We start from the raw sequence: 13,845 nt of genomic DNA, 5'->3' as shown, positions 1-13,845 counted from the left end.
TATATTGTAAATGGTCCATTTGAAATAAATAAAGATGCACGATTTAATGGACGAATATCATATAATATAGATTTTCTATGTTGGTATGTTCACAATTTATGCCTATGACCATCTAGAATTATGTACCTTTCAAATGTTGAAATAGTTTTTCAAATAGGTGCTGTGGAGTTTACTTTCCAGAACGTAAACAACATAAATTTCGCGCTCTCTCTTTATAATATTGGTATAGATATAGATTTATACGAACTTGTTCCTAGTCCTTAAATTTATATTATCTTTTTTTATGGTATAGGTAGACAACCAAGCAAATAGGCCATCTGATGGTAAGGGGTCACCACCGCCCACAGACAATGGCGTTGTAAGAGATATTAACCATTCCTTAATTTGCCAATGCGCCATCAATCTTGGGTTCTAAGATGATATGCCCCTTGTGCCTGTAGTTACACTGACTCGCTCCTTTCGTAATTCCTTTCGTTAATTTCTACGAACCGGAACGTAACTATACTGAGTACTGCTGTTTGGCGGTAGAAAATCTGATGCATTTATTAATCCCTACCACCACGTAACTTTATATCTTTCTAATTATTGGAACATACTCATATTCTGTAATATTAAGTATTCATGAGTTATGTACTCATAAAAAAATACTATTTAGTCAACTTTGGATTTACTTATTTAATTACTAAAAGTCAATCAAACACACAATACAGCTACACCGCTACAATTACAATTACTCGTATATTGTTGTGTTTAATAGCTAAACACAACAATATACGAGTAATAATTACAATTTACTTTTTAAACGCTTAACATAAAATATTTAATTATTCTACTTTTATACTATTGTAGGAAGGAAATCTATGTAGATATATTTAAATTACAAATAACCTTAACCTTTATTTTTTGGAACGAAGGTCCTTGTCGCACGTTACATTCCAGACACTTGGCCTAATTGAAAGCTACGCTGAAATAGGTATGAGATTTCCACCGTTACGGCACGTTTGCTATAGCGTGTGTGTTTACAAGAATCCATATATAGCGACGTGCGTCAGCTGTTTGCATATTTTATAATGACATAACATTAACAGTCTCTAAATTTCCCACTGCTGGCCTAAGGCCTCTTCTCCCTTTGAGAAGGTTTGGAGCATATTCCACCATGTTGCTCCAATGCGGGTAGGTGGATACACATGTGGCGGAATTACCTTGAAAATAGACACATGCACATGCATGTGTCTATTATATGAAGAAACATTTCTTCACGATGTTTTCCTTCACCGCCGAGCACGAGATGAATTATAAACACATATTAAGCGCATGAAAATTCAGTGATGCTTGCCTGGGCTTGAACCCGCAATCATCGGTTAAGATGCACGCGTTCTAACCACTGCGCTATCTCGACTCTTTAATATAATAATTAATAGTAAAATATAGCTTAACTATAACTCAACTTAAAACATAACTTCTTCCTGACTAGGTATCCGATACCTAATATTTTTATATTTAGAAATAAATAACAGAAAGGTACGAGTGGAGTGGACGGAGCGATGCGAGTAAGTTTTCAAGATGTGAAATTGGAACTAACAGTTCCTGAAATAACTCACACGGCAAAGCGGATTTAAGTACAAATGTTAAATGATTTAGAAGGCGTAAGTTAGAATGTATGATTGTTAATATTTTATAGGAAATTAGCTGGAGGAGTGGAATTGAAACAAATTAAAAATATTAGCTAAACTATCATCTATTTCGTATACTACATTAACCGTTGAAACGGAAACAAATTATGTTTGTTTTCAAATAAAGTTTTATACATTTTGATTTATATGTGTTAATATTATACTTTATTATTATACGGTGAAATAAATATTTAATAGTGAAGAATCGATAGTACTACAAATGTTTAAATGGTACTTTTTTAATTGATCATCTTTGTCTTTAATACTCAGTTATTATTATTATATTATATACAGTATTTGTTATATTATGAGTGCTCTATGTTTTGTTGGTATAGCGGCTAGCTTATTACTGCCTAGATTTAGACCGTCATAATGGCGGAGCGGAAAAGGGCCAATCCCGCTCGGTTAAGATGATGAGGCGTTTTTTGGTCCTCTCACAGACCGAGGCGCGGAGGCTTAAAACGTCCACTTGGTGGTTAAAAAAGTGGAGCTAAACGTATGAGCGATTACTGATTCGTGGTACTACCCTCTTCGCTTAGTGTCAAAATATAAAATAAAATTCTGGTGATGGCAAAATATAGTCCATTTTTTTAAGATAGGTGCAAAACCAATTGTTTCTGCCTGTCACGTCAGTTTATAGTAGTCAGTTTGTACCATCGGATATTGAGAGTTTAACTTTTAGGTGGTTTACAAATTAAATATCTAAAAATTCATAATATTAAACTAACTATTACTAAGAATTATAGTTACAAAGTAATTGTAACAAAAGGCTAATTTCGCAGAACTAAATGCGATTAACTGAAGAATAGAATTAAATTTAGATTTAACAATGCTTATTGTGAATTTCAAAATTTAAATATTGGGTGGTGTAAAAGTGAACGTTGTATTTCGTATGATAGATGAAATCATTTAACCATATTGTTACTAACGTAACTAGATTATATTGCTTCCAACACACAATGACGTGGCCTCGTGGTTAAAACACGTAAATCGGGACAGATGATTACAGGTACAAACCCTGGCCTGGTTGTCATTCATTTCGGAAGTGAAATTCAACTACATTGAAGCAGCGTGGTGGTATTCCATTTTAAACTCAGCTTTTAAACTTCTCAAAAAACCACACGCTCACATTTGTCGGGCTCGGACTGATTAGATATTTTGATCGGTCCTTCTCCTTCTTGTTTTTTTTTTTGAGATTTTCTGTAATGTCTTGACATTACGACCCGAATGAGACTTAATTTACAACATCATATTATTTGGGAATTTTTAATTTAATATCGGTCTTTGCTTATATTTTGAAATATATTTTTGGGTTCTAGTAGCGCCGATGCAAGCTCTACACAAAATTATATATTAATAGCGTAATCCGATTTTTGTCCCAGTGGTTTTAGGACGATAGCTGCACATAAAAAAATCGGTTATGGTCTCATTTTTAAAAGCACCAGCCGTAGATGAGCAGAAAAATAAAGATAATTCTTGATTGCAATTTACTAAACTGTTACAATTTAACAAAGAATAAAGCGGTAAAAACTTACTGGCCGGTTAGAGAGCGATGCTACGGCTGCATAAGAAAAAAATGAAAAACGTAAACAAAATTAATGTAAATCGATATCGACAAATTTCAATTCTAACTGAACTAATGTATACAAATTAACATTATAAATTTCATTTAAATATGGTTCCATCATTTTGGCGTCAAATGGGGATGAGTGACTTGCAGTTAACAATGATATAAAAAAAAAAAACTGTCACAGGTTTCGATGTTTCGCGGGTGAATCACTAATAAACTATGCATATACACGCATATTCAAGTGATACTAGAATCAGTATAGGTTATACTAATATATAACTTTTGAAGCAATCGTTCACATCCACTTATAGATCAATTCACTCATGAAGGCACACCCTTCCACGGTAAACTACACTCTACTCTTATTTTAATCATCTCACACACACTAAGATACGTCACTCAACACTAATGAACGCCGATAATTTAAGATGGAAAGGCGCGCCTTCGCGAGTGAACAGAACTATAGACTTAGTTAGATTTAATCACAAGCAAAAAAAAACGCTACAGACTGCTCTACCTCTAGTGGATTCAACCGCTGTGAAGGCTTCATTAGACTCGTTATTAGCGATTTAAAACAAGAAAATTCGACCAACTGTCACCGTGCGAGAATTATTTTCACTTTTAAGTACAATAAGTAATATTATTTGAATTAGATGTTAAGTTATACAATAGTTGGTCTATGAAACAATTACTAAGTAGTATAACTTTAAATTGTAACAGTGCATTAGAGTTTTTTAATTCTTAGAGTGTTCATATTGATAAAAAAAAAACAAAGAAAAATAGAAGAGGTAACCTAACCAGTAATCATAAAGTGTGATGTTAAAAACTTATTTTTAAATTTAAACTAATAATAAAAATGGGATAAAAATACGTAATAGTATGATTAAGACTTAAAATTAAAATTAAAAATAAACCATCCTAGGAAAAATTGAGTGTTATATTTACAAGTGCTTTCTTAGAAATGTAGACAATTTTTAACAATGTATAAAAAATATCTTTAACAAATACTGTCACAGCTCAAAGGTCAAGTTTAATGGCCCTTCTTGAAACCCCAGTGCTTATGATCATCGTGACCTTCTTTCTTGCCGAATCCACTGTGGTGGTGGTGGTGTTCGTGGTGGCCACCTTCATCGTGGTGGCCCTTATGGTCGTGATGGTGGCCGCCCTTTTCATGATGTCCCTTTTTGCCATGGTGGTGCTCGTGATGACCATGGTGCTCGTGTCCCTTGTGGAAGTGACCACCTTTCTTGTGACCATGTTCATGATGGTGGCCACCGTGACCTTCTTCGAAACCTGATTCTCCATGTTTGTGATGGAAGTGCTTATCTTTCTTAAACTCATCTAATTTATGAACACCGTGGTGTCCTTTGGTAGAGTGCCCTTTATGGTAATGTCCCTTTTCTTCAAATCCGTGTCCCTTTTCACCCTTTTCGCCGTGGTGGTGTTTGTGGTGGTGACCATCCTCGTGGTGATGGTGTTTCTTATGCCCTCCGTGACCTTCATGATGTTCTTTGTGGCCGCTATGGTCATGGTGTCCCTTTTTGCCATGTTCATGATGATGGTGCCCTTTGTAACCCTTATGGCCCTTTTCACCATGCTCATGATGATGATGGGCATGATGTTCCTTGCCACCACCTTTTTCGTGATGATGGGTCGCTGCTGATTCAAGATCAGCTTTGTCGTTTTCCTCAAGGGTTCGTGCACTTGTAATAAGAACAAGCGCTGCAAAACAGCCTAGTAAGAGAACCCCCTTCATCGTTATTGTTTCCTTTGCTGCCGTCTGTGTGTCTATGGAATATTATCGACAACAACCATTTATAAATACTGGCAATCAATTTTCTCAGTACCTGCGTTGGGCAATGATTGCAATGGACGGCAAGAGTTTGCATCTATCGTACTGTCAAGGTCAGATATTTAATTGGAATTACTGTTATGCTTAATAAATATATTTTATTATACATATTTATTTATTTATTTATTAACGGACAACCAACAGAAGTTACAACATTAGTTAGTATTTGTTATTTAGAATATTTCGAAACTTCGGCGTTTCGTTCGAAATTTATATACTTTCTTTTTTCATTTCGAGCTAATAGATAAGAAATCCCAGTTAAAATCCTTCAAATTCTCCTTACACACTGCGCTGACTTCAAATAAATGGAATAATGACAGCAAGTCATTAAATAATATATAAATAGTAATATATATTATGTGTATATATTGAAATTCTAATGAAAAGCCGTTTACCATTTTTACGTATGCGTTTTAAATAAAACTCAAAAAACTGATAATTTTAATATCTTAAGAAAATTCGATATTTACAAAGTAGGTATGATAGAATTGTCAAGATACGATTCCTATTCTCTAGAATAATGAATAAACTTAACGATCAAACAAACAACTCGAATATTTACAGATAAAATTAATACAACCTAAATTAATGGACAAATTTTAATATAAACTGCATAGGATGTAATTCATTCGTAATAATTACTTTATGTATTCATTGAATTCGATTCTATTGATTAGAAGTACGTGGAAATGTTCAAAAGCGCTTTTATGAAATAGATCTTTGACAAGCGTGTAGTCGTTTCGGTACTATCTATGTTTTCAATTGGTCCATTTCTAATTTAAAATTATTTTAAAGTGTGCTGCAACTCACAAATAAATAAATTGTAGTTTATTTTAAACAGTGTAAAAGATTTTAACATAATATGATAATAACAGCAGAAACGTGGAGAGGTATCTGATGGTTCGTGAAGTCGTTGTCTCCACGGGCCCTCCAAACCGTTCTTCGTAAAGGTCTTGCTTTCATGAGCCATAACGAGACGGTGGACTGGGACGGGGAAAGGCCAATCCCGTTTAGCGGAGAATACGTGGGCGTCGTCCTAATAACAGAGAAAAAAACAAGGTTATAAGTAAACAGTAAGAGAGGAGTAAACAGTAAACATATTTAGGTAACCATTACCCATCGGTTAGAATCGCCCATTCAGATGTATGTGATACGGCTTTGGACTTATGCAGTTGCTATTTCGCAGAGGGGGTCCAATCAATGGGTAGTCGGCTCGGCTAATACAAACACTGTTTGCACTTTCGGTAAAACCACAAGTAAATAACGTTTATCTGTGAAATTGCATCTTCGTTGACAAAGAAGAAATGTTTCAATATAACGTATAATGAAGAAATTAATTAATACCTGCCCGCTAGGCACTATACACATAGGAAAGAATAACGAAAGAATAAATGGAATAAAAAAGAAAACAAACTAGCCTATAATCATCTACGGACGATTAGCGTCAACGATTACCAATACGTTAATTAGTTGTTATGTGATTTTTGAAATTTTGAATTTATTTTTTTCGTATATATTAGCTATTTTTTTATTAATAAGAGTATTAATTATCAATTATGTAAGGTTTCGGCTCGAGCAGCTACCTAGATAGTAATATTTAATTTATTTTCGCTATGTACAATCATATATTATTGTAATTTTATATGAATGATATTAAATTTTATAATTATAAACTGAAGTTCCAAATAGTATATAATGTAATATATTCGCTCACATCGCTAATAGTATTCAACCAGAATTTAAAAAAAAAAACATCTTTGCGACGGTTCATCAATTTACTTATTAAAGAAGTAAATAAATATAAATTATTAATATTATTTTCCATAAAATAGATAGAGAGATCTTATGAGGATTAATATCTTAATTGCTGCATGTCCGCAGCGTTTGCTGTTAAAATGTTTGATGGCTGTGTTTGATATAGTACTACTTGTATAACTACGTCAGTTATATTTACGAACATGAACGTTATTTGTATGGACTGTGATTACGAACACAACGGTCTACGACGAATATGATATTTGATACGCCTATGAATATAATAACGTATTGTACTAGTTCGTCCAAGTTCTCTACGAACAACCATATTGGGCAACAAAAACAAACTACACAACACAGCTTGTGACGCGTGTTTTTTTTTAGTTGGAAAATGTGTTGATTTCTTTGGGCATTTAGATTAAATAAGACATAACATTTGTGAGACCTAGCGAAATATAGCGAAAGCGATCTATTATCAATTACGGGACATTTTAATACATTCCGTGTCTAGGATTATGTGCTCTCAAAATCATTACAACAAAAATACGCTGGCAACCCTTTTTCCGTTTTATGTGTGTGCAGTCGTAATCAATAAATTCTCCCCGTGCTAAACGAAATATTTATACTGATTTGTATCAAAACCATCCGTGTTATAGGGTAATTATAGGAGTTTATTGTACGACTAATCGCACGCCTCATGACTTTTTCAATTCTCCCAAACATATAATAATGCATCAAAGTTTATTAGTTCTAAAATTAAAGAGAAAATGGCCCTATTCACTTATAATAATTGGAAGTAATCAATATTTATTCAAAATATAAAAAAAAAGCTGTTGTAGTTTAGGCGAGCTACAACCAACGTTGTTTAGACCGATTACATTACTATTATTGATTGATACGCTGCTACTATTATTCTTTTGAAATAAAATAAATATTCGGTACATTTTTCCGACCGTATGATCGTGAAAATTACCACATAATGGTAAGTTATACGATGCCTTCGCTTAAACCTAAATGTTGAAATGGTGTGCCCTTTGAGCCTGTAGTAAATATATAAATAATAACTAGTGATTTTTGGAAATACTATGTGATAAATGGGTGTTATCTAAATAACATTTTTTATTGACCATTTATTTATATAATTTTTTATTTTTTTATAGTACCATTTTTCCAACAAAACTGCTTTAAATTATTAAGAAAACACTCCTAGGTATTTTTAATAATAATTGATTACTTACATTAATTATGATTATATTATATTAAAAAAAAAAATACTAACTATAGGAAATAAAACTGTTTTTTTTCTAGCTTGGATTTTAGATAGTTAGCCTTAGGTTATATTTTCCTATTTAGTATAAATTCAATGCTTAGATGAGAGATGTTCTTTTACTTTAAAATTTAATTTGTTAAAAAAAGTTAAATCTCAAATATTTTTTTTTAGCATTTATATGAATGAATTGACGCGAATTTAAGCTTGTAGGTATATTTTCTTTTATAAATTTATTCTAAGCACGAAAGCTCTATTGAGCGGTTTATGACTAGAGGCATAGAATGTTGAAATAAGTTTGATTTTCATGAACTGAAATCTAGCTTAAGCATATGAAACTAAAAATTTAATTTAAGAATTTAGTAAATAAGTTTATATTAGGTACAAAACAATTTTATTTTACGTAGTAAAAACATAACAAAAAATATATATGTAATAAGTCAACAAGTAACATTTTGTTTGGTAATTTGTACATGTTAGTGACCAGACTTGTGTCCCCAGTGCTTATGGTCCTCGTGTCCTCCTTTCTTGCCGTGATCATGGTGGTGATCCCAGTGCTCATGGTGGCCACCTTCGCCGTGGTGTCCCTTGTGGTGGTGGTGGTGTCCTCCCTTTTCATGATGACCTTTCTTGCCGTGTTCGTGCTCGTGGTGGCCACCGTGTTTGTGTCCTTTGTGGAAATGACCTCCCTTTTTATATCCTCCCTCATGATGGTGACCACCGTGGTGGGAATGGTGACCCTTTTCCCCGTGATGGTCGTGGAAGTGCTTATCCTTTTTGAATTCATCGTGTTTTTCAATACCATGATGACCCTTAGTGTCGTGGCCTTTGTGGAAGTGACCGTGCTCCTCGTGGCCATGTCCATGTTCTCCTTTCTCTCCATGCCCGTGGTGATGATGGTAGCCTTCATCGTGGTGGTGGTGCTTCTTGTGGCCACCGTGCTCGCCATGGTGTCCCTTATGCCCTTCATGATGATGGTGGCCATGCTTACCGTGGTGGTGTTCGTGATGTCCCTTATGTCCTTTGTGGTCGTGATCACCATGTTCATGATGATGATGTCCATGATGTTCATGGCCACCACCCTTGTCCCAGTGATGACCCGAAGCAGCAACTTCGAGATCGGCTTCTCTCTTTTCCCGGATCTCCCGAGCGGAGATCGCGGCTACGAGAGCCACTAGCCCACACAACACCAGAAGACTTCTCATGGTTGGTTAGACAAATTGCAGTTGTTGAATGATACCTGCTTCAGTAACACTGATATTTTATACTAGTTAACAAGCACGGTTAAGAAATTTATCGTTTTCTTTAGTGTCAAGGTTGCAAATATAATGAACAGTAAGTAAAGATTTCTAGTTCCAGGTTACTCAGCTATTCACTTGTCAATATTGTTGTGGTTTTATTCAAAAAATCGGTAATCAAGTCTATAGTAAATACAGTTAATTGGCATTTGTAACGGGATCATATTTACACACGTTTGCTTTGTAATTTTGGTCGAAATTTCAATATAAAGATAGATTTTATTGTTACTATTTATCTTTTTAAGTGTGTAAACCGGACAGATTTTTTTTGTATTGTTGTATTAAACGTGTTTTGCGGCTTTTGCCATAGTAGAAAAGAGTCACGATATCTTAAAATGTGGTTGTTGTTACCGCCTAATGAACAGAATAGTCTCTCGTGGTTCACGCTTATACGATCTTATAAGCGTTTCAAGGCTCACGAGAATCGCACGTACGGCAAAAGGCTCGGACCTACATGCGCTTCCAAAAACGATCTCGTACGCGAGCATAAAACGCTAGTCTAAAATTGCTCTTATAATTTATTTTAACGTAAAGCATTCACCGCTATTTTTAGGTCTTGAAGTGGATTACCCGTGAAATTAGCCGCGGTGATGATTAGACAACGACGGTAATATACTACGGGAGACAGGGTTAAAAATAGCAACCCCTCGGTTTTCGGCGAACATGAAAAATGATGCCTAGGTACCTAAATTAAATAATTTTATTAGTGTTTCTATGATTTATTTATTTTCTTAAATTTATAAAAAGTGCTCAGTAAATTAATAAAGCATTTTTTATACCCTTTATTTTAACATTACTTGTGTGTAACTTTCAAAGTTCTTATGTAAATAAATCTAGGAAGTTGCCTACTTACAATTGCCACATAGATTAATAATTTTTGCAACTATAATCATTTTAATTCAGATGACTATACAATCATTTAGGTATAAAACTGATCTGACGGTAGCAAAAGTAGCGATGGGTAGACGGGTAGTGGAACAATTTAATGGCTATTAGAAATGCCTTCGACTTTGAGCTCATGTAGTTTATCAAACTTCCGTAGTCTGGTTTTAAATTTTATTTAATCTAAAATTTATTGATTACAATATATTTTTCTATGAAATATCAATATACCTCTATCTTATGATTTTAAATTATGACGTAATAGTTTATAAAAAATAACATATAATTAAACAAGTATTATTATACATATGAACAAAATATTTAATAATATTAACTGTCACTGCGTAAGTTTCGTTTTATTTAGTCTTCTACTTATTCTATAGGTTTATTATTTTTTTGCTTATTTTTTAGGTCAAATGACTTGTAATAAGGACAGAAAGAATATTATCAGAGTTTAGTGACAACAAACAGCCGCTGAGTGGCTTTTATGAGTACGCGGGAAATTTTTTTGTACTCGTCAAACTAAAACCTGAATATGATATGGTCTTAATTACTTTTATAGTTATTTCTGGTACTAACGTATTTGTTTTCTATTATTGTAAATAGTGTATGTATAAATAAAGGCTTATTACGTTAAAATTGTTATTTTCCTCTTCATGCATGCATGAACCAACTCCCGTAGCTGGACAAATTATGCTAATATTCTACTCTTTTGTTAAGTGTGTTGTCGTATTTTAAGATGTTCAGATTTTCTAAACTGAGCTGCGTATCGAGTAAGCGCGATACGAATTATTATTAAATACTCAACAGTATCTCTACTTTATAGCATATTAATTGCAAATAATTCACTGATATCTTTATAAGTAAAAATTTGTTTGTATATATCTACATTAAAATAGAAATTATAAGCGTGTTTCAGATAGACATGAAATGACATTTCAACAGATCGTCAAAGTTAAAAAGTTAGACTCGTTGCTGTGGAGCTCGATATTCTTATACAATAATTATTACTTTTTATATCAAATGTCTTAATTTGAGTACCTATTTTAAGGCATTGAAGTCCTTAATAGTAATACTGGTATTTATAACATAAAATTAACGATCTAACATATTGTTATAGTTCTGTATTTTTTTTCATGGTGTTTGTAAATAAATATATTTTTCGCTAATTGGACGATGAGAATATACAAATTTGAATTTCAATAACTCCTCCCAAGCTCATCTCTTATCACTTGTCCGTTCTATTTCAGAGACATTGATTTAATTGTATACTTCTAAAACAATATTGTCAAATTAAATTTTGTATGAATAATTTTTAATTTATACTTTATTTTAATTTTTTAATTCTGCAAAATGCTTAAAAAATAGCGTTGAATTTTAGCGTTATTTTCTTATTCCATTTCAGTGTGTCATAAATAATCAATTAATGCAACTTAGGGATTAAAATTAATCAAATTTTAAGATTTTTTGCATAGTAGTAATGATTTTAGCATCAGCCTATGAGACAAAAATGTGCAAAAGAAATAGTATTTTTAAATTTTGATTTTACGTAGTTTACTGAACAAAATCGAGTTGAATTTCACTGAATTCTCGCTATTAATAATATATGTTAATCACACGAGAAGTTATATCATTCTATACATTAGATAGACATTGTAATATCTTCCGTTCATTTTCTTCTAATAAAACGGACTTTAATGATAAAAGCATTGCCCTGATATTAGGTGTAAAAGAAAAACAATTTTATAATATTAATAAATTAGCAAAATAATTATTTATTTACATATCACAAAATATTCAACAATAACAAAAGCTTTCATATTCGTTTCGTTTCACGTAATGTCTACTCATAAAAAACATTAATGTCCCTTCCAGCCCCAACCTTTGTGGTCCTCATGAGATCCTTTGCTGCCGTGCTCTGCATGCTGACCCCAGTATTCGTCGTTGCCACCTTCATCTTTATGACCTTTTTCTTCGTGGTGATGACCTCCTTTTTCGTGATGACCTTTCTCTCCAAATCCTTTTTCATAGAAATCACCTACACTGTGTCCTTTATGGAAATCGCCTCCCTTCTTGTAGCCACCTTCCTGGTGATAGCCACCGTAGCCTTCATCAAAACCTGATTCACCATGTTTATCATGGAAGTGTTTATCTTTCTTGAACTCGTCTAATTTATGGATTCCATGGTGACCCTTAGTGGAGTGTCCTTTATGAAAATGTCCCTTTTCTTCAAAGCTGTGACCTTTTTCGCCCTTTTCACCACTATGATGTTCATCAAAGTATCCATCGTCGTGGTGGTGGTTTTTTTTATGACCTCCACTTTCTCCGAAATACCCTTTGTTTCCCTCATGAAGGGTGTGACCTTTTTTACCGGAATCTTGGGCGTGATAGCCCTTATAGCCTTTTTCGTCAGATCCACCTACTTCGGTATGATGATCACCATGGTGCTCACCGCCAGATCCTTTTTCCCAAAGATGTGATGCCGCTTCTTCAAGATCAGCTTCCCGCCTGTGTCGAACATTTTTAGCGTGCACTGTCGCTGCCACCACCAATAAACCAAATAAAGCAATTCCTCTCATGTTCCTGTTCTCCTGGGTGCTGTAGGCTTGTTGCCAAATGATGCATGTTGCTTATTTCTTGCAGTTTATATAGTATTGCCAATACCACACTGCGTTGTCTTTAATGTCAGGGTAACTTAAAAATGACGGTCACGACGGAGCGAGTGACCCAAATCATTGATAAATCACTCTTTATTATTATGTATTTTAATATCTATCTCATTTCCATTGTTATATACGTTCTTAATTGAAATAGGTATTTCTTTTGTAAGAATTAATTAAAACTACAAAGCGAATGCCGGTATAAGTTTAACGTTACTTAATGTAAACATATTTTATTTGCTTATGTTTAAATGATTGGATATCTCATATCGTAAGGCAGATTTTAATTCAAACATTAATATTTATTTTAATTAACAAGTTGATCTAAATAATTAGAAATTGCAGGTTAACTTGCCCCACGGGATATATATTTCATTGTAATAAATTATGTTTAAGCTTAGGCAATGAATTGATATAATATGAAATTAATTTTAACATCGTGTTTTCCATGTGACTTAAGGGATATTACATTTTCATGTAATAATATCTCATGTTTGAATAGTTTTTATTAATAACTTTAGTATTTTCTGCAACAACAACAAAAATATCTAATATAAGTCAAACATTTCAAGTTTTAATTTGATTTACTGAATCTTTAGTTGTTTTTAGTTTATTGTATTTAATGAAATAATATCCATATTTGCTATTGGTGAACATTGCGGCTTAAGATGGTATAAAGAAAAAAAAATAAACATAATACCAACCTTTCGCAATTTCATATAATTTATTTGTATGTTAAAAATGCTTAAAAATATTAATTGTGAAATTTAATGTATTACCTATGTTAAAAAAGTAAAATGTTTTGGTAATCTGTATCAGTTATTCTGTCAGCCAATGCTTTTTGTGTTATCAGTTGAACATAGTTGAACATTGTCTTCTAATTATCAT

At 33.1% G+C, this 13,845-nt stretch overlaps 3 protein-coding genes across 3 annotated transcripts; all 3 read right to left on the bottom strand.

The window, feature by feature from the left end:
• Positions 1 to 4,273: 4,273 nt before the first annotated feature.
• LOC125066513 (histidine-rich glycoprotein-like) lies at positions 4,274 to 4,999 on the bottom strand. The gene has a single exon (XM_047674612.1). The coding sequence runs from the start codon at positions 4,997 to 4,999 to the stop codon at positions 4,274 to 4,276; it is 726 nt and encodes a 241-aa protein (XP_047530568.1).
• A 3,594-nt stretch (positions 5,000 to 8,593) lies between these two features.
• LOC125066511 (histidine-rich glycoprotein-like) lies at positions 8,594 to 9,322 on the bottom strand. Its single transcript, XM_047674611.1, has one exon. The coding sequence runs from the start codon at positions 9,320 to 9,322 to the stop codon at positions 8,594 to 8,596; it is 729 nt and encodes a 242-aa protein (XP_047530567.1).
• A 2,739-nt stretch (positions 9,323 to 12,061) lies between these two features.
• Positions 12,062 to 12,889, bottom strand: LOC125066533 (histidine-rich glycoprotein-like). The gene has a single exon (XM_047674635.1). The coding sequence runs from the start codon at positions 12,874 to 12,876 to the stop codon at positions 12,157 to 12,159; it is 720 nt and encodes a 239-aa protein (XP_047530591.1). The 5' UTR covers positions 12,877 to 12,889; the 3' UTR covers positions 12,062 to 12,156.
• Positions 12,890 to 13,845: the final 956 nt, after the last annotated feature.

The sequence above is a fragment of the Vanessa atalanta genome, chromosome 9 (assembly GCF_905147765.1).
Source record: "Vanessa atalanta chromosome 9, ilVanAtal1.2, whole genome shotgun sequence".
Lineage (NCBI taxonomy): Eukaryota > Metazoa > Arthropoda > Insecta > Lepidoptera > Nymphalidae > Vanessa > Vanessa atalanta.
Note: the sequence above shows the minus strand (reverse complement) of the source record. Positions and strands in the feature narration are given on the sequence as shown.

Bases quoted from the DNA above. Each gene is read 5' to 3' on its own strand.
- LOC125066511 (XM_047674611.1), bottom strand. From the start codon at position 9,322: ATGAGAAGTCTTCTGGTGTTGTGTGGGCTAGTGGCTCTCGTAGCCGCG.
- LOC125066533 (XM_047674635.1), bottom strand. From the start codon at position 12,876: ATGAGAGGAATTGCTTTATTTGGTTTATTGGTGGTGGCAGCGACAGTG.
- LOC125066513 (XM_047674612.1), bottom strand. From the start codon at position 4,999: ATGAAGGGGGTTCTCTTACTAGGCTGTTTTGCAGCGCTTGTTCTTATT.